The sequence below is a fragment of the Pteronotus mesoamericanus genome, unplaced genomic scaffold (genome assembly GCF_021234165.1).
Source record: "Pteronotus mesoamericanus isolate MK-2021 breed Mesoamerican mustached bat unplaced genomic scaffold, CSHL_Meso_final contig_101, whole genome shotgun sequence".
In the NCBI taxonomy this organism is placed as follows: Eukaryota; Metazoa; Chordata; class Mammalia; order Chiroptera; family Mormoopidae; genus Pteronotus; species Pteronotus mesoamericanus.
In genome coordinates, this window is record NW_026555001.1 from 3,484,429 (window position 1) to 3,504,912 (window position 20,484).

General features: G+C 35.4%; 1 protein-coding gene across 1 annotated transcript in view; it reads left to right on the plus strand.

Annotated features, from left to right (window-relative positions):
* THADA (THADA armadillo repeat containing) overlaps positions 1-20,484 on the plus strand; it is a 300,884-nt gene that overhangs the window by 30,714 nt on the left and 249,686 nt on the right. Inside the window, exons 17-22 of the mRNA XM_054567244.1 lie at positions 1,124-1,337; positions 5,063-5,198; positions 5,471-5,607; positions 8,771-8,929; positions 10,295-10,452; positions 18,069-18,178. Of these exons, the coding sequence (XP_054423219.1) occupies positions 1,124-1,337; positions 5,063-5,198; positions 5,471-5,607; positions 8,771-8,929; positions 10,295-10,452; positions 18,069-18,178 (914 nt within the window). The remainder of the gene's footprint in view (positions 1-1,123; positions 1,338-5,062; positions 5,199-5,470; positions 5,608-8,770; positions 8,930-10,294; positions 10,453-18,068; positions 18,179-20,484) is intronic.

Sequence of the window (20,484 nt, forward strand, 5' to 3'; positions counted from 1 at the left end):
CAAGGTCTTTATATTATATTGTGATTGAACTCAGATGGTGGAACAAAGATATTTTAGATTCCAAAGTCTATATATTATGTTTCGTATTAACTGGTTAGTTAAGGAATTCAGAGACTTAACTGTTAGTTACAAAAAAATGGCTTAATTGCTTCTTTCAAATACTATTTAGAGTTGAGCTTTTGGATACTTTTTAAGTTTTTACATCATAAAAAATTATACATATCAAAAGGAAAGAATTTAAATTGAAATTGATCTTTGAATTAGTACATTTGATATCATTAATTGTGAGTGTACCTATAATGACTTTCAAAATTAAGTTTATAATGATTTTTTCTTATATTAGATAGTTATGGAATAATCCTAGCGAATCAGTATTATTGAGCAGTGAAACACTGGGTTCCGGCATGTTGAGCATGCCTCTTGTCAGTCGTGGAGTTGAGACTAGGACCCACGTTTCCTGTCCTCAGCCCGCTTGCCTTTCCATGGGTATTACCGTGAATTGTCCTTTGTTCTGTCTTTTTTAGAATGGGGCTATGTGAGTGGATTTGTACATGAGATATAGGTAGATGTAGGTGTGGGAGCCCAGATGCAGAATTTCTGAGGCTTCTCTGATTATTTTCCGTGTGTATACATGGAGCTCTGCCAGGAACAGCTCGGTGGATTTGTATTTTTGTTTGAATTTGTATTTTCCTCCTTTGAACTAGGTCTGTGGTGGGGGGGGAGGGAGAAGGGCAGGACTATGCTGACCAGCTGAAACACCCTGGGTATACAAAAGAACTCTGATCTCTAAATATAGAAATAACGGAGATGGTCTGGCTGTAGTCATAGCAGAATTCTTGCAGAAAAAAGTACACTTTTGCCAAAGAAAGGTAGTTTTTTAAAAAAACCTTTATCGATGTTGAATTTTTCCAACTGATATTATTTTCAAGACTCTCATCACCAGAACTGATTAATAATAATCATCAATTACTATAATAAAAACTCTAACCTATATTCAGGAAGAAAGGGAATTAATGTTCCTACTGGGCTGCAGTTATGCAGCAGGCTCTCTTTTTAAGTATGTATTATTCCTTCAAGTTAAAGAAATGTTTTAGTGACAGTTACTGAGTCTGCTTTATTCTAGGATTCAGAGAAACTGCAAGGCCTATTCCAGGCAGCACTGGCGCTCAGCACCAGCACCAAACCCTATGACTGTGTAACAGCTTCCTACCTGCTGAACTTCTTGATCTGTCAGAATGCTCTGCCGTCATCTCTGTCCACCTACTTAAAAACCCGGCCGGTTGCATGTGGAAATGGAGATAAGTCTGCTGCTGTGGTGGAAAGTAACACATTAATGGGTTTGTATTGAGTGCATGACCTTTTGCTGTATTTATCAAAACCAGTATCTTACTTGTTCAGTATTCATTTGGTTAGAATATCTAAGGGTTAAACATTTCTTTGTGGTTTTTTGTTTAGAGTTTACCAGCATAGTAGTTAACCAGCTTAAAAGAATACCATGAGTTTCTCTTAGGCAGATCATTTTCTCAGCTGTAACACTTGTTTTTAAACAGATGTTCATATTAAATAAGTAGATATACAAATGTACATGAATAAAGCTGTTATTGAACTCTTTCTCTAGTAAAAATGTACTTTTTCTTCTCAGAAATTTTACCCTGACTGTAGCCAGATCATCTTTGTTATTTCTGTATAGAGCAGAGAGTTCCTTTGTCTGTCGGGGTTTGTTTTAACTGGTTGTCATACCCCTGGTTTTTACTCTTTCCTTACAACCAGTCCTAAAATCTAGGGTCTGAGTTGGCTTAAATCTAAGGATTTCAACAAATATTTGTTGGAGAGTTACGTAGTTAATTTTATACAAGTAAATCTTCATTTTGAAATTGTACTGGAAATAAAGACAGATAGGGATTTTTATTTTTTTACAAAAAGAGGTTAGATATAGAAAAAGTTGAAAATTATTTTCTCCAAAATTTTAAAACTTTATGAAATACTTCAAATATTCAAAAATATGTAGTTTAAATAGTAATAATATAAAAATTTAACGTTTTGTGCCCAAGCTAAGTGATAACACCCAGCTTGAGAAATACAACAGCAGCCATACCTTTGAAGGCTCTCGTTTATCATAGGTCCCTCTCCCCATCATGTGATCACTGTTCGGTGTTTTATATTAATCTTTCATCTTATTTTTACCAAAGCTTTACTACCTGTATGTGTATCATTAAACAATACAGCACTGTATTTGCCATGTACAGTGTGCTTTCATGTGTAATGCACACCCATGCTTTGGCCCAAATTTTAGGAAAAATATCTTTCATTTTAATTTTTTAATTCTGTTATTTATTTATATTTAGAAACAAAACCAATGACTGTATTCCAGGGTATTATTTTGCATATAGATATCGTTATTGCTTTCTAGAGTTACACTTTGAACGCATAAGCATAAATAAAAGAATTAAAAACATATAGGTACGGAATTAGTACTACCCATGTATAGTGTGCATCCTTATTTTTCCCTCATAAATTTGGACAAAAAAGTGTGCATTATTTGGCAAAATACGGTATTTACTTTCACATGATTTTGAATTTTATATAAATAGTACTACATGTTACATACATTTACTAAAGTTTATCGTACATCCTCCTGTTGATGGACTTCTTCTTTTCTAAATAAATAATGCTGATGTGAGCATTCTTGTATAGCTTTTCTATTGCACATGTCTAAGGGTTTATAGTAAACAAAAAAGTAGAGTAGCCTAGTCATAAAATATGTGCATCTTCAACTTTACTAGTTGATGCCCAAATAGAACTTCAAATTAGACTCCTACCTATAAACTATGAGTTATGGTGCATATCATCATCACCATAACTTGCTATTGTCAAATTTTAAAAATTTGCAGAATATAAAGTAGTATCTCATTGTGGTTTAATCTTGCCTTTTTCTGATTGCTAATGTAATTGAGCATCCTTTTATGTGTTATTATAAGCAGTTCACTTTCCCCCATTGGTGAAATGCTTTTTCATATCCTTTGTTCAGTATTCTATGGAGTTATTTTCCTGTTGATTTTTAGGAGGTCTTGATATGTCCCTAATATTAATAATTTACTGGTTATATACAGTTATAAAATTTAAAATATAATCCTTTCCTTCTGAATGGTGAGGGAAGACACCTACTGTTCTGAGATAACTGGATATTCTCATGTAAAGGAATGAAACTGGACCCACTACCTCATACCATATACAAAAATTAGCTTAAAAATGAATCAAAAGACCTAAATGTAAGCACTAAAAAGAAAAAACTCATAGAAGAAAAGATGGGTGTAAATTTTTGTGATCTTGAGGTAGGTAGTGGTTTGTTTGATATGATACCCAAAACGTAAACAACAAAGGAAAATTAGATACATTGGACTCCATTAAACTTTTGTCATGTCAAGGACACCATCAGGAAAGTGAAAAGAAAATGGCAGAATGGGAAAAATATTTGCGAATCCTTTATCTGGTAAGGGATTTGTATCCAGAATATATAAAGAGCTTCGGCATGTCATTAATAAAAGGATATAACTAAATTTAAAAATGGACAAAGACTCTGAATAGGTAAAAAAGTTAAACATGAACAATAACTACTTGTAAAGATGCGCAACATCATTAGCCATTAGGGAAATGCAAATCAAAATCACAGTGAGGAAGTACTTCATACCCAGTAGGATGATAGTAATGATGATGATAATAATAATAATAATAATGATAAAGATAGTAGCAAGTGTAGATGAGGATATGGAGAGAGTGGATCCCTCATAACTTCTGGTGGTAATGTAAATTGGTGCAGCCACTTTGGAATACAGCCTGGCAGGTCCTCAAAAGATTAAATATAGAGTTACCATATGACTCCACAGTTCTGCTCTTTGGCATTGCCTTAGACAGCTCAGGCTGCTATAAAAAGGTACTATACACTGGAAAGCTTAAACAATAGACATTTATTTTTTTCAGTTCTGGAGACTGGGAAATTCTAGGTTAAGGTGCTGGCAGCTTCCATTCCTGGCGGGGACCTTCCTGGCTTGCAGAGAGGAGCTTTCTTACTTTGTGCTCACTTGGAGGAGAGCAAGCTCTGGTCTCTCTTCCTCTTCTCACAAGGATACTGATCCCATCAGGGAGGGTCCCACCCTCATGACCTCATTGAAATCTAATTACTTCCTAAAAGCTCACCTTCAGATATCACTACATTGGGGGTTAGGGCTTCAACATGAATTTTGGGGGGGATATAAACATTCAGTTCATAATGGGCATATACTTAAGAGAACAAGCAAAAACTCATACACAAGTGTTCATAGCAGCATTATTAATAATAGCTAACAAGTGGAAACAACCCACATGTGTACGAATTGATTAATAGGTAAACAAAATATGATGTATCCATACAATGGACTATTTGTTATTTATCTGTAAGCAAGAATGAAATCTTGATACATGCTACGACATGGGTGAACTTTGAAAACATTATGCTATATGATATATCCAGAATAGGCAAATCTATAGAGACAGAAAATCTGTCATTGCCTACGGCTTGGGAAGATGAGCAGTGCAGGGAGGGGAGTGGCTGCTAAGGGGTGAGGGTTTTTTGATGGGGGAGTATGAAAATGTTCTGAAGTTGATTGTGGTGATAGTTGCACATATCTGTGAATATGAGTATTCTAAAGACAACTGACATGTACAATGTAAATGTATAAATGATATATGATTTATATCACAATAAATCTACTATTTAAAAAAATATGCTGTCCAAACAGCATATTGCACATGGGTCTCGGGCCTAATACGCTAAGTAGAGGATCCTAGGAGGAGTGATTTGGAGTGAATGCTGTAAATGGATCCAGGAAATTAGGAAAAGACACTCAGTTCTACTATAACTGGAATGGATAACAGGCCAAAAAACCTCAAGAGTTTTTTTTTCATTCAAAACCTCTTGTATAAAGATCAGTAGAATTGTTTTCATGGGAACTGTTTTGCTGTTCACAAATTTGTATGTGTGGTTTTAAACTTGCATTACTTTTTGTTTTTTGTTTGCTTTTTCTAGTTATCAAATGCTTGTTGGAAAATCTTGAGGAAGAAATATCTCAGGCTGAACATTCTCTGCTCCAGGCAGCAGCATCGTTTCCAATGTATGGGCGAGTTCACTGCATAACAAGGGCTTTGCAGAAGTTACCTCTGCAGTAAGTGTGTCCACAGTTCTCTCCTGAACACTTATTTCTGGGCTCTCAACTCTTATTGGAGTGTGTCCTGGGAAAGGAATGTATGACCTTACAGATAATTAAAAATTAGATTTAAAAATGTACACATATACACACATTTTTATTTCTTAAATCTTTCATAAGCTGCACAGTTTTGAAACTCAGATTCTTTCAATTCCTTTTGTCTGTTGATTTCTATTTACAAAATTTGATGTTTGCTCTTAGTGTTCATTTCCGTAACACCCTTGTTGCAGCAGCCTGCAGTTGGTGAGTGAGTGGAGACCTGTGGTGGAGAAGCTCCTTGCGATGTCCTACAGGCTGTCTGCCGTGGTGTCCCCGGTCATTCAGAGCTCTTCCCCAGAAGGCCTCATCCCAATGGACACTGATTCAGGTCGGCAAAGGAAGAGAGCTCAAATTCATACATTTTTTCTTTCCTTTTAAATTTTTTTCCTAATCATTTCTTTGGAGAGTTATACATGCTAAATAGGGGAGAAAAGTAATTATTATTAGTGATATTTCTGCCTTTTTAATAACATCTTTAAGTGTTACAAAATAACCCAAGTAAATAAATAACCAGGTGATGAGTCAGGCACTTCCTCGCCTGGAGGAAATTGGGTTTTATAATATTGTGATTTCAGAGCACAGCTTACCAGGTACCAGTAATTGCTGGGACTGGGAGAGCAGGCAGTTACCGAGAGGTGGCAGTTGAGGGGGTTCAGTCAGAGAAGCAACTTTTTAGGAATCTGAAATGGGCAAAGAGCATTTACTTAAAAAAACAGAAGGAGATACTCAAAATGCACCCATTTTATATCATGAAGTTTCATCTGTCTTTTCCCTCTCAGCCCCTATGTCTTCGCAAATGGCACTACCAAAGGCCTGTTCATGCAAGTCAGGAGCCTAGGGCTGCCTGACCTCTTGTGCTTCTCAGTTTTAGCCTGTCTCTGCATTCTTTCAGGGTTATCCTTAAATATCTTTCAAATCTCTTTTCTTTTTATCTGCATCTTCTTAGTTACTCCAGGCTTTTATCTTCTCTCGTTTGTACTATTCCAGGGGCCTCTCCACAGGTTTCCCTACATCTACTCTTATCTCCTGCTTTCTGCACCCAAAGTAATCTTCTAATCATATAATTCATCATGTTACACAAAATCGTTACACAACCCTTGTGCCCTGCCCCACCCAACCCCCCTTATTTAAAATACTTTAGTGACCTCTGACCAGGTCTTGTACTATTTGGCTCCTGCTGCCTTGCCCGCCTTGTCTCTTAGAACACCCCACTTTCCATAGACTGCATCTTCATGGAGTTGTCACAGTTTAATGGGGATCTTGTCTATATTTTTTTCCCCTTGTGCTTAACACAGTGCCTGTAGAGTTAGGTACACAATAAATATTTGTTATAATGAATAAACCAGTGAGTGAACAGTTCCTGAAAGGATGGGAACTAAATTCAGTGCCTGGGATGACCTAAGTGGTATATAATAATATACCTGTGCTACAACGGGCCAGAAGGAATTGGCTGTTAACACTTAGAAAATCACGAAGTAAATTTACATGTGGTCTTGAAGTAAAGTTTGAATGCATTTTGTAGTGCAAATGAGAGCCTTGTATTAAAAATGCACTGAATATATCATAAACATTGCATCATACAAAGTAATACCTAGGACTGATAATTTAAGTAACTTGGAGCTGTGTGTTTGCATAGCTAATGTTAGGTTTTGTTCTTTACTAAAAGTGAGTTGGAAAATTGGTGATGGTTCATGAGTCTAAGGCAGTTACTTATTTTGGCTGATAGTCTAAATATCAAAATTCATGCCTTAGTTTTCCTACTTAATACATAAAAATAAAGAACACCCAATTTTATAGCTGATATTTGGATCAGGCAACCAAGTACCAGTACAGGGTGGGGAAAAAGTAAGTTTACAGTGTTGGTATGGAAAATAATACAATAATTAATAAATAATTATATAAGAATAAACTCTGTGTTTCATGTACTCGCAACTGTAAACCTACTTTTGCCCCACCCTGCATATTCTGGATGAGAAATCTTGAATATTTGTCACTTATTGTGGGTAAAGCCTGCAGAGTATACTAAAATAATGGTTGTTAACATTTAAAAATATCTGTCAATCTCAAAAACTTCTTTGTGGCACACCGATTCCTTAATTTTGCCTTGTTTTTTTCCCTCTGGTTGTCTTTGTTTTTTTCTGCCTTTCTCCCCACGCTACCTGCCATGCTTTCTGATTTCCTTGTAAAAAGTTTCTCCAGAAAGCCATAAAAATTAATGGTAGGGTTCTTCATATTTCACTCTGATCATCTCTCTTTTTCTTTAGTTTTCATGGTTTCTTCGGGCCAGTGTTACCTTTTCATGGCTGTCAAAATTCATTCTTGGCAAAATTTCATGGAAACCACAAGAGAACATAAGATGTTGGTTGAATTGTCATGACAGCAGTTTGGGTCTTTGTATTTCCCCTAATACCTAAAATATAAGTGTATGTAAGAGGTATATAGTAAATAAATACCTGCTCTATGATTAGTTCATTGGTTTCAGGTGATTACCAGCTGTTATTTCCTTTAAAACTGAGCCTCGCTCGCTCTTTATTACCTAGTCATCCATTCATTCCTTCAGCCCATGTTACTGAACCTCTGCCATGAGCCAATTTCTGTTCCAGGCACTGGCCATGCAGCAGTGAACAGATCAAAGTTTTGCTTTCATGGAGCTTACACTTTCTGATTCAGTGAGTGCTTAGGGAATAAAAACAAAGTTTAATGTAATACTAGGACTTGAAATCATACTTATAAAACGGTATATTACATAATGCATTTAGAGTCAAATATGGAGTCTTTATGATATTCCTGGGTTATAAAAGACTGTTTTTGTTGGTGATGGGATTTCTTTTATTTTTTTTTAATTAACTTTCTTCTTTTAAACCTTGGTAACTTTTGCTGTAGATAGGAAAACAACATCTTAAAATCTACAGGCATTTATTGCCTTTCTTTCTCATGCTTGAGCACCATATTTGAGATTCTTAGACAACACTAAGAAAAGTGATTTAAATGGAATGGCAACCTTTGTCCTATGGACAGTTTCTGTTGTGGTTTTGTTGTCCTTGCTTCAACCTATTTAATATATTTGCCATATTTTAAAAGTACCCTCAGTGTCATTAAGACCTTGTATAAATACATTTCACATTATCCAGTGAGTCCCTTCTGATAGAGTTGATTATCAAGTATTGAAAATTACAAATTTCTTTTTTTAAAGATTTTATCTATTTATTTTTAGAGAGAGGGGAAGGGTGGGAAAAAGAGAGGGAGAGAAACATCAGTGTGTGGCTCCCTCTTGTGCACCACCAACTGGGGACCTGGCCTGCAACCCAGGTACGTGCCCTGACTGGGCATCAAACAGGCAACCCTTTAGTTCACAGGCCAGCACTCAATCCACTGTGCCATACCAGCCAGGGCTGAAAATTACAAAATTTTTGAGGGCAAATAACCTCCCAAGGAAAACTGGCATGTGGTATGGAACTGGAGTTTTATGTACTGTCATTTCTCTTCCTCAGAGTCAGCAAGCCGCTTACAGATGATTCTGAATGAGATTCAGCCACGAGATACTAATGATTACTTCAATCAAGCCAAAATATTGAAAGAACGTGATAGCTTTGATTTGGAGGACTTGAATGCCAGTATACCAAATATTGATACTTCTGCAGAAATCAAAGGTAGCATATATATTAAATCAGTATTATAATCAGTGTTTAAGTGACAAAGGAAAAAATGTACAAAATGCCCTTTTTATAACAAATCAGAGGCTGCAGATATAAAGAGAAGATTTTTTAAAAATGAAGTCTTTTTTTTGACCTTATAAATGATTTATTTGGGGAATGAACTTATAAAACTCTTACCAGAAAGTGGTGTGCATTAGTGTAGTATATAAGGTGCTACAAAAAAGCATGTGAGTGCTAAAACCTGTCTTGACAGCCAGGCAATGGGAGAGCAGTGATGCGTGGTGAATCTGGGTTTGGGCAGCAATTGGCTTCCCACTGCGTGGTTCGTTGCTTTCTGTTGTGAGCATCCTTATACTCAAGGAGCCTTTTCAAGAAAACAAGCTTTGTTACACACATGTGAGCTGCTCTGTTGTACCAGGCCTCCAGAATTCAAATTATTATTGTTTATTTTCTCATTAGTTGTTATTTTACAATTTTCTATAATGCCACAAAAAGTTGTCAAAAGCAGCATCTTAGTGATTCGTTACATTTTCTACATCGTCCACTAGATGGGGATATTGTCTTGTAAAAATTTCTATTTTTTTTCTTAATTACACAAAATAACATAAGTATATGTTTATTAGTTTCAAAGAATACAGAAGTAAATATGACTTAAAAACAAATTAAAGTTATCCTTCATCTCCTCCCTAATCCCACTTCTTCCCTCTGAGTGTATATCCTTTTAGACCTGTTTTATGTATTTATATATATGTACATTTATTCTTGTAGTTTAGTGGGCTTTTAAAAACACAAGTGGGATTACATTGTAAATATTGTTTTGTTTACTTACCTTTTAAATTTAATAACTTGGATTTTTTTAATGTTAGTACTAAAATATTTCTAAAACTTGAATAAGACAGTAAAGATAATTATAGCTTATTTGCCATGGGATTAAATATATTTTGAAAGCAAATTTGTGTTTTCCTTTGATTTAAATAGTCCTATCCTACTGTTTTACTGATATAACAGCCACCCTCACCAACATAAACAATGAGGTATATTTGTTATAGTCATATTTTATGGATGGCTGAGTGGCAGAGAGAGTTTATTTCATTAACTTCCAAAGATGTAAGTTTTTGAAACAATATTGTATTTATTTTTAAATTTATTTTGAAAATAATTTGTTTAAAAAAGACTTAGCATGATTTCTCCTCAGAAGACATGCTCAACAAATGTTAGTTATTTTCTCCTGAGTAAATATAATTTATGACAAATTGGTTTGTTTAAGCAGATTATACTTGGGGAAATGATAAATAAGCTTGTTCTAAGAAACCTGGGATGTGAGCAATCAAGTGTTGCAATAGATTTTTTTTTTTTAAGGTAAAGAAGGAAAAACATGTGATGTAACCGCTCAGATGGTGCTAGTATGCTGTTGGAGAAGTATGAAGGAAGTTTCCCTTCTTCTAGGCACCCTGTGCCAACTCCTCCCCATGCGGTCTGTCCCGGAACCTCCTGGTGCGCTATTGACGGAGGGGCAGGTAGGGTGGATGTTTATCTCACCTGGTGTAATTTCTGGTCAAAGCATAGATCGCAACCTTTTATTTATAACTCAACTTTTAAAAAAAGAGCCTTGAATATTTCTTAAATAAAATCATACAGATGTCAACTGAAGTAAGTTTATGGTAGTTGAAGAATTAGATCTTGCATTACATTTCGAAACTATGGTATTTTTAGAAATTTTTTTTCTAAGTTATAGAAATAACTGTAGATTTTACCTCACTTTTAACTTCAGTGTTATCATATTAATTTTAATCAACACATACAAATTTTAAGTGAAATTGCCTCTTTAGTAAAACTCCATGAACTTAAATTTTGCAAAGAAAAAAAATAGTACTCTATTGGTTGATTATGAATCTCTTGTTTCCTACTACGTTGATAATATAAGTTGTAGTCACTTTGGTTTGGTGGCTCTTATTTTAAGACCACAAAGTTAGTTCACCATCTGGGACTGTTCAATTGACTTGAGTGCACTGTTTACAAGAAATTAGCTTACCATAAGCATTTCATTTGGAAATATTTTAGATTTATTAGATTTCTGTTTTTAATTGATTCCCTCTTCCTCTCCATATGGTTTCAACAAATCCATTTTCCAACAAAGATATATAACATGTACTTTCATTTTTAACCTTTTTCAAATAAAGATAATTTTTCCCTTAGGGTGTTACAACATTTAAGAACAAAACAAACATTGTAGTATGCTAATGCTGATTATTTCTATAATAACTGTGTGACTGGTTCCATGGAAATAATGCTAATATTTTTATTCTCACACTCTCTTAGGCTCATGTGCTTACATCTGGTTAACAGCTGGGCTAGTGATGATGTTGCAAGGCCCTGTGTTGAAGAATGGCAGAGGGAACTGTGCACTGCCAGCATCATTATGTTCCTCATTCTCTTCCAAATCAAATAGGCGTTAGTGTGTTAGAGTTACTTGCAGTCATTGCTGGTGACTGGCTGCAGTGCCAATGCCAACATCTTTGCTGAGGAATCCAGCTATGATTAATGATTACCTCACTGATGCTCACCATCTTACTAAGCAGTACACATATGCTGGAGTCCCTTGACTTCTCAACTTTTCAAGGACAAGTTAAAATATCTAGTTCTCTGGGCTTGTTGGATAGCATTTTTCTGTTTTGTTTTTTGTGTTTTGCTTTAAGTATGGGAAACATATTTTGCTTTTACTGTAACTGAGAAAGACCCGAAAGCTTCCTAGGAAAATTATTTTGCCTTGACACTTTTCATATAGCACCTAGACCTTATGAATTTAATTTGTGAGATAACCATATTAATATTGAAAGTTAATATAAAAGAGATGTTTGTAAAAGGACAACAGCGATAATAACAAAGAGAGGCTCTTATGAACCAAAGAACTTTTCTAATGACTCCTTTCTTGAATAAAAAATAGCATCCTGTTTTTCTGTAAAATATTATCCTAGTCTCATGAGGTCTAGTCATTTTTCTCTGTTGCTGTTCACTCGGTGACCTCTCATATATAGGTTTGAGAAGAAATGAGCAACGGGATGAATGGTCAAGAGTGTACGTGACAGCATGGTTCTGACGTTGAAAACCTGCCTTCTGTGGAAACCTATTCTTGATCATGCTGATTTTGAAGAAATGCCTCAGTTTAGGAGCATTTAGTCAACGAAAACCCAAAGTCATCAAGAAATTAGTGTTATTCATATTGCTAGAGGAGTCCTTTTAAACATAAAATTTTACTCCATGAAATTCCTTTAAATTAAAAAATATACTCCCATGTGCTTAAAACATTTAAGAGTTAAAAAATATAAATGACAAAGAAAAATGTAATTTACATTGGAGCGGCTGGGCCGTGCCCAAGGTCTACCCGCCTTCCATGGTCATAGTTGCCCTGGAAACACTAGATGTTCTGTGCGTCTGGTGCCAAAACTAAGAATTTAAAAGTCGGCACCTCAGGTAATGGTGAGCATAATAAACCTACAGAGCAGAGGCAGTGAAGGGACTTGCAGGCAGAATGCTACCCTTTCTGAGAGAATGTAGAATTTGGATTTCTTATTCCCAAGCTCAGTAATAACTGTGATCTGTTTTTCTCTCAGTGGATGAAGAGGAGGCTGTTTCTACATCCTAAAATACTGATGTTCAGCCTTAGGCTTCTCTTACGCTCCACTCACCCTTCACTCTTGAAAAACTAGTGTAATTCTATTGTGATTAGATGTCTCGAATGTAGTTAAGAGAGAGGATTTCTTTTCTAGCCCAATTCCTTTAAGCCTGTCTTTATGCCCTTTGTTAAAGGGGTGACCGCTTAATTACCATGTACATGACTGTAGTTTATAATACGCCAGCAGGTAGTGAGATTACAATTTGGGGGTCTTTGTTGCTGTACGAGAACTGGTGCTCATTTATACTCCCGAGTATTCAGTGCTGTATTCACAGACTATTAGAGCTGGAAGGATCACAGAGATGATATTATCCAGCTCCCTTGTACAAGGGGAAACTGAAGCCCTTGGATGTTACCTGGTTTGCCCAAGATCACAAAGCTGGTTTGTGGCAGCTCTGGGACAGGAACCCAATTCTTCTTGTTTCCATCCTGTTTTCTGACATGGCACAGTGCTGTCTTTGTTCCAAGCTGCTCATTTAATTTTTCTTTAAATTTAATTTTCCCTACTTCCCATATCCAACCAAAGTTTTGCAAGCAACAGGACAGTAAGGCAACTTGCTACTGAACTTTTTAGCAAATGATTCATTTCCCTAAATCACTTATGTAGCAGTGTATCCTCTGCAGCTTCACCAAGAGGAAAATGTGTTCATTCAGAGGCATGTCTGACTTTCCTCCTGCAAGGTAATCACATACTGAAAGGTTCTTTCATAATGTTCCTGTACAAGAGGCAGAGATCAAACCAGCTTTGAGGGATGTAAGTCGAGACCCTTAAAGAGTGAGTGGTACGGGCAACCTTATCTCACAACTTCCTGACTGGTGTGTGTCTAGGTTTCAAGCTGGGCGTTGTGCTGATGTAGAGCTTTTACATGATACTTTTTGTTGGTCCTCTTGCCATGGGACATTCACCCAGTGCCTACTGATATTTTTAAACAACTTCCTCTAAATGGAGTACCAATTTATGTATATTTATATACTTCTAATATTTCTAAAAAGAAGCTTTTGGGTAGATTTTCAGGCTGCTTCCCCCTTCATTGTAATTGTCACAGAAATCACATGAATAAAAGTAATTACCAACTATTAGAAATTACATATTTTTTAAACTCCTACTTCAGATTCTGTTGTAATTTTCATGATATACATGGCTAACTAGGTTTATACATTTCTTCTGGTCTTTTGTTACTGTTTTAGATTTTTTGTAATGGACTACAAAATGGAAGATGTGGTTATGAGCATTCAGAAGTTGTAAAGAAATTGCCTTTTGCATTTTCTTTGCTGAGGTTTATTTTTAAGAAATTAAGAACACGTATTCATTGAATTGTACTGAATGCAGGTTACTATATTTTTAAGCTGTGAAATGAAGTTAAGCAAATCATTTAGTTACCTATTTATTGACTGTCTTACTACAAGGGTATTGTGGGAACATAAAGGAATATAGTATGTGGTCCTTTAACCTCAACGGGCTTAGAAATATAGTAGGGATATAAGACAGAAAGTCAGCCTAAAGGACAACAGGTAAAATGGCATACAGTTAAGAATTTGCTAGAAATCAAATAATAAACAGTCTAGTAAGAAGATGTCTGAATAGTAGAAAACTAATATCTTCATTGTTATTATATAAAAGAACAATGTTTAGGCTTTGACAAAATTCCAAATGTTAATAAGAAATCATTATAGTAGAGAACACACTATTTAAAACATTAATTATCCTACTGTAGTGTAAACTTTTATAAACTGTACCATTTTACCAAAGTGGAATTCGAAACTCTTATTGACATTCCTAAGATTATAAGAAGTGGCTGTGCCTTAAAGTCAAACTTTAAATTAAGGTTTAGAATTAAGCCTTACTACTTAATAATACAAGAGAAAAACAAAATGGTCATTTTTTGTTTGCTCTTTTGTGCCAGATGCTCTGCTAAATGCTTATATGTACAATCTCATTTTTTTTCTCAGAATAATCCTATGAAGTAGGTTTTAGTTTTACCCCGTCTCACAAAGGAACTGTGTTGATTAATTAGCTTGTATCAGTAAGGAGGCTGAGCAGGGTTCCTGAACCAGTCCTCTCAGGTCTTAACCACTATAAAGCGTTTTTGTAGAAGTGTCCCAGCTTACTTAATTCCTCTTGGGCTTATCTAATTTCTAATGAGTGGAATTAGCCTTGATTTTTCTACTGTATTTTTCCCTTCTGTATAGATAAAGGACAAATAAAAAATATATTTACATTTGTCCTTTGTGGGTTTTATGCTCTAGATGAGCATTTAGCTCCCCTGAGTAGCCCACTGGTAAGTTATGTATGGACACCTGGAGACATGGCATGTAGCAGTACTCCCTGTGCGTATTCACACCCTCCAAGTCTATACAGCGTATTAATTTGCCTATAGAAGTAGGTTTTATGAAAAGTTAGAGTCAGGAGCTGCTAAATTTAAAAAGACAATAATGAGAATTTAATTTTAAGAATAATAATCAGTTCCTTTTTTTGTATTTTTACCTTAATCCCCTTTTAAAAATCTTGAGATCTATGTTATTTATTAAGAAAATATCTTGTAAAAACATCATCTATGTTAAGACAATTGAGTTGGAATTTTCAGAGGACTTTTTCATTTTTAAAGTTAAATTTAAAGATTCTGTTTCTGATTCTGACTGTTGTCCTTAACTTTCTAAGCTGTTTGCATCAGATCATCCCCTGTAGTCGGATTATCCAGCAGAAGGGTGTGCTCATGGCCTCTTTTCCCTGTCCGGCTGCTCATAGACCCCACTGCCCTGCTGGCTTCTCCTACACTTCGTAATGGGGTACAAATCCCTGCCTTCCCTGCCTTCCACTGTTTTCTAGCATAAAACTTTGAGGCTTTTCAGCCAGATTTGCTAACCTTGTCCTATATATTCTGTATACATTCATATGAATAGACCCAGTAAAGTGTCTAGCAGGTAGGACGTACTTAAAAAATGTTTGTTCATTCATTCTAGTCACCCAGCTTCTTTCCATATTAGCTTTCCTCTTCCATTTTGGTCCACCCAGGTACATCCTGTTTGACGTTTGCACATGAAGCTTCTTCTAATAGTTTATTTCAGTACAGAAGGATCTTGCATTTCTTGGAGCTGTTGAGCTTCTAATGGTACCAGCCAGCACATTGGTTTTCTTTGAACTGAAAGCACCTTGAGGACAGCCATCTTGTTCTGTTCTTTTCTGTCTACCCTAACACTGATCTGCTAAGCATTTGGCAGGGTGCTAAAGGAATATTTGATTAACAGAAATTTTATATTCCCTTCGAAGGGAAAAATGCACAGTAAGCCTGAGTATACCTAGATTGGTTTTTGGGTTTTTTTGGAAATTAAGTACAAAATGCAGTGAGGAGAAGCTATCAGCCTTTCACTTGTGTCCTCAGAACCATTTTGTTTTCTGAGGCCAGGACTACTTAGAGCTGAGGTCCACCCTTGAGAAGACCATCCACTGGTCACACTTCTGAACACCTTGACTTTATTGTATGTTTTTTTGGTTTAGGCCCCTTTGATGGGAGATAGAATAAAGGAAGCAATGTAAATATGATCTTTGTTTAAGAACTAGACTGCGAACTGTTCTTAAGTCCACAGAGAAGTGCTTTACCAATACATCTGTGTTTTCCTGAATGTTTTGATTGTCTATAGTATTTTAGAAAAAAATAAGGAAGTTAGAGAAACCTCTTCTCTGTGACTTCATGTTTTTATTTTCTGTGGCTTAAAACACCTTCTCAGAAATCTTTTATTTTTCTAATAGAAATACTGTCATAACAAGTTAGCTAACGTGTTTTCCTGGTGCCCGTTTTTCAGGATTATTGCACTTTGGCTCTATGTTGGCAGTTTAGCTTATAGTTAAGGCTTGACAATGCTTTTCAAAATATACTCTGAAATTACTGTATTGAAGATAAAATGATGAGGCTTACCCTGACTTTTGACAACTAATAATATGTGGCCTTTAAAACATACTAAAATTAGGAGTATCATTCAATCTATACATGAAAACATGAGTTAAAGAACATGACACGTCCCTCTTTGGGTTATTAATGTGTTAGAATTTTCAAAGTTCTGTTATGCTGCTTTTCTGGTTCTTTGTTTTATATCTGATTCTTATTTTTCTAAATATATCATTCATTACCTCTCTAAAGCCACATGCATTTTGAGTATGGATTATGTCTTTATTTTTCCTCTATTTGGAAACCCACACAAAGCTCATTTTGGAACTGAATTGGAATGCCGATTTTTGGCATGTTCTGAGCTTTATATGTATTCATTTTAATATACAATCTATGCGACAATCTATGAGGTATTGTTATTTCTGGTTTATAGATGAGGAAACTGAGACACTTGCTTATGGTCACATATTTAACTGTTTTTTATATGTTTTATCATCTCTGATGTGTTGAGAACTCTAGTCGCTGTGCTTAGGCAGAAGGTGTTTCCTGGTAAGCATATCTGAGCCATCTTGCATGAGCTTGTCTTTTCCCCATAATGTTGTGATCTGTGGGGAGACCTGGGTCAAGAAATAGCCAATTGTAGCTTTGGTCCTGAGTTTTATTTAAAAATCTGGATTTTCTGAAGCCGATAACCACCAAATCTTAATGGTAAAAAAATACAGTCAGCCCAAACAATTTAACAGTTAACTGTGTATAAAAACTCATCAGTAACTGTTAGTTATGTATTCTTCAAAATATCCATATTTGTTATTTGTCTAACCTTGCATGCAGAAGGGCAACATATAAGCAAACTATTGCGTGGCATTTTGGAAAATTCCATTGTTCTGACTAAAGTGATGCCTATCAGGTGTCAGAAGGTCCTTTGCACTGAATCTTGCCATTCACACTTGTATATCTCTAAATGATATGTATTGGGAGTTGTTTATTGAGTTGAAGTTTTATTTTGGGAAGATGAAAATGTTCTGTAGATGGATGGTGGTGATAGTTGCACAGCAGTGTCAATATACTGGATGCTACTGAACTAACAGTACCATTAAAGATAGTTAAAATGGTAAATCTCCTTATGAATATTCTAACCACAATAGCTGTGTGAGGATTGTCACCTTGTGTGATTTGCTGTTGATGTTGAATGATACATGTTAGCAAAGAACCCAGCAAGGTCTGTGAAGCTGGCAAAGGGAGGCAGATCTAATGTAGCTGTCCAGGATTGCCAACTCTGGAGCCAGATTGCCTACGTTTGTGTACTGGTTCTATCAATTCTGTGCTGTGTGACCTGAATATGTTATTTGGCCTTTCTGGGCCTCATTTTCCCCATTATAAAATAGAGGTAATAGTACTTACTTTGTGAATTATTGAGAATTAAGTGATATAAAAATGCTTAAAATACTACTTGTCACATAGTAAGTGTATGGATAGACATCTATCTAACCCTGAGTTCTACATGATATTACTGACATAAAACACCTGTAAATGTAAGTGTAAATTGAACATTTATTTGTTTTATTTTACTTTAAAGGTTAAAGAAATGGGAGATCACTTTAAACAACACCTTTTACAGTCCAGGCACAGAGGGGCATTTGAACTGGCATACACTGGCTTTGTGAAACTCACCGAAATACTGAACAGGTAAAGCAAAACAAGTAATCCTTCTGTGTACGTTTTAAAGAGTAAAAGTACCGACCATGTGCTTGAAGTAGAATTTAGTTGTGGCTTTTGATGTTTAAAAGAATAAGATTTAGTTGGCTTCAAACTCTTGGAAGAAATTGTTTTTTTAGGTTTCATTGTATGATTTACTGCAGACGATTGAGTGAAATGTCTAAACCTAGTTGCTCTCTCATTGAAAGGTGATTCGAAGCAAACTCAGAGATTTTGCTAAAAATAGCTTTGAAGTTACCATTTCTTTTTCTTTGAATGAAATGACTATTTTGTCTGTTTGAAAATTACTGGGCATGTGGAATAAAGTAAGTCCTCTAGATTTTTGGCTTTGTGTGTATTACAGACAGAGAAACAGTTATGGAATTTGTGACTTTTTTTGTAGTTTTATCTTACAGGAAATTTTAAAAGAGCAGTAAATAGACCAAAAAGTATAGATTCTTTTCCCCCTTACTTGGAAAGATACTTAGGTAGATTTCATATATTTAGTCAAATGTTTTTTGTTTTGTTTTGTTTTTACATTATAGGTGATGATAATTTCATTCATTCATATACTAGATTTCCTCCAAAGAGCTTCTGAGGAAACCTTAAATTACTTAATGACTAAGTGTTCATGGCAAGTGTTCTCTAAATAAAAGGTAGTATTTTCCAGGAAAACATTTCCATTGCCTGGAAACTTTTTGAAATGAAGAAGAGTTCTGCCAGCCTTGTAGCCTCAGCAAACATTTTATTTTGGGCCATTAGATACTCCTTGAATACTTTTTGACACATTTTTATCACACCCTTGGTAAAAATATTTATAAAACATTTTGGCAGTTATGGGCTGCACAGAATATCTTTAAATGATACACTGAAAAATGTTACTGACATTAAACTACTGATCTCAAAAATATTTTATTAACTTTTCAACTTTTTCTTTCCAGTGTAGAGATGACTTAACAATATCTTTTCCTACGACACAACATACTTCGATCTCTTAAAATCAATTAATAAATGTATATTGAACACTAGTTATATACTGAGTGCTGTGTTCTAAAGAGCTTATGATTTAGTTTGGGAAATAAGCAGGATTCAATATATTTCAATATTCAATATATTGAATATTCAATTCAATATATTTCACAGATGGTATGTTATAGGCACTGACTGGTCAGAACAGACATTGGCTATAACCATCCAACATCACTATATGTATAGATGGTGTTAGCTGAATAGCTTGAAAAATGAGGCCAGCACATTTGAACAAGATAAGCAATCCAATATAATTGTCAATATTAGGGTGAAATGTACGAGTTGTATAGGAGTGTCAGAGAGAGAAAGTAACAGGGATTGGCTGGTAGGGCTTAATGGAAGAGGTGGAATTTGTGCTAATGGATGAGTAAGGTTTAACTAGATAGGAGGAGAAGGGAGAAAACTCTGTGAGCAAATGTTCAGAGACTAGAAACAGCATGGCATATTATTACGTGAATATTTATTCCCTGCCTTATTGTTATGGTGGTTGTGGAGGAGTTTACTAAGCAATATCATACAATTGGATAGACTGAGACCAAATTATGGGTACCTATAAATTAGGTTTGCTGTAATAAGGATGGAGAGAGACACTGAATGTTTTTTATCTGAAATAGTAGGAAGGGAGGCACTATAGAAGAGAGAAATAGCAGTAGTGTATGACACAAGCTCTCAGTTCTATATATATCCATGCCATTTATTGACAATGAGATTGTACAAAAGTTAATTTTTTTAGCCTCTGATCTCTTCTTCTCTATAGTAAGGAAAAGGATGTTGGCTCTATTGACAGATCTCTCTGACTTTTGTTGAATGGATCAAATAAAATAGATATTTATGAAGACCCTTTTGTATTGTAAAAAGTTCTACAAATGTAAAACATTATGACATTGATGTTGGTCGTGGCATTGGTGTGTAAAAGTAGTTTTTTGGTTAGGAGCTTTAGGTTATATAGATTGTGTATCGATTGTAGTGAGGAGAAGCTGGACTCAGGTACAGATCTGAGGTGATGACAGCTTCCCCTGTGCTGGTAGCTCTGGGAGTGGACGTAAAGAAGTGGCATCTCAGTTAACATTCAGCCCTACATGGTAACAACTCCACATAGGACGTATTGAATGCTTAGAAGGTAAGCTAGGGACATATTTTGTACTTCATGATTTTGCTTAGGAACTAAGGAGTGTTCAACTGGGTGATTTCTCCTCAGGGATTTTACTGAGTTTAATTGGTGGCATTCATTTGGCAAATGAGCTGGTCAGGAGGGTCCAAGACAGCTT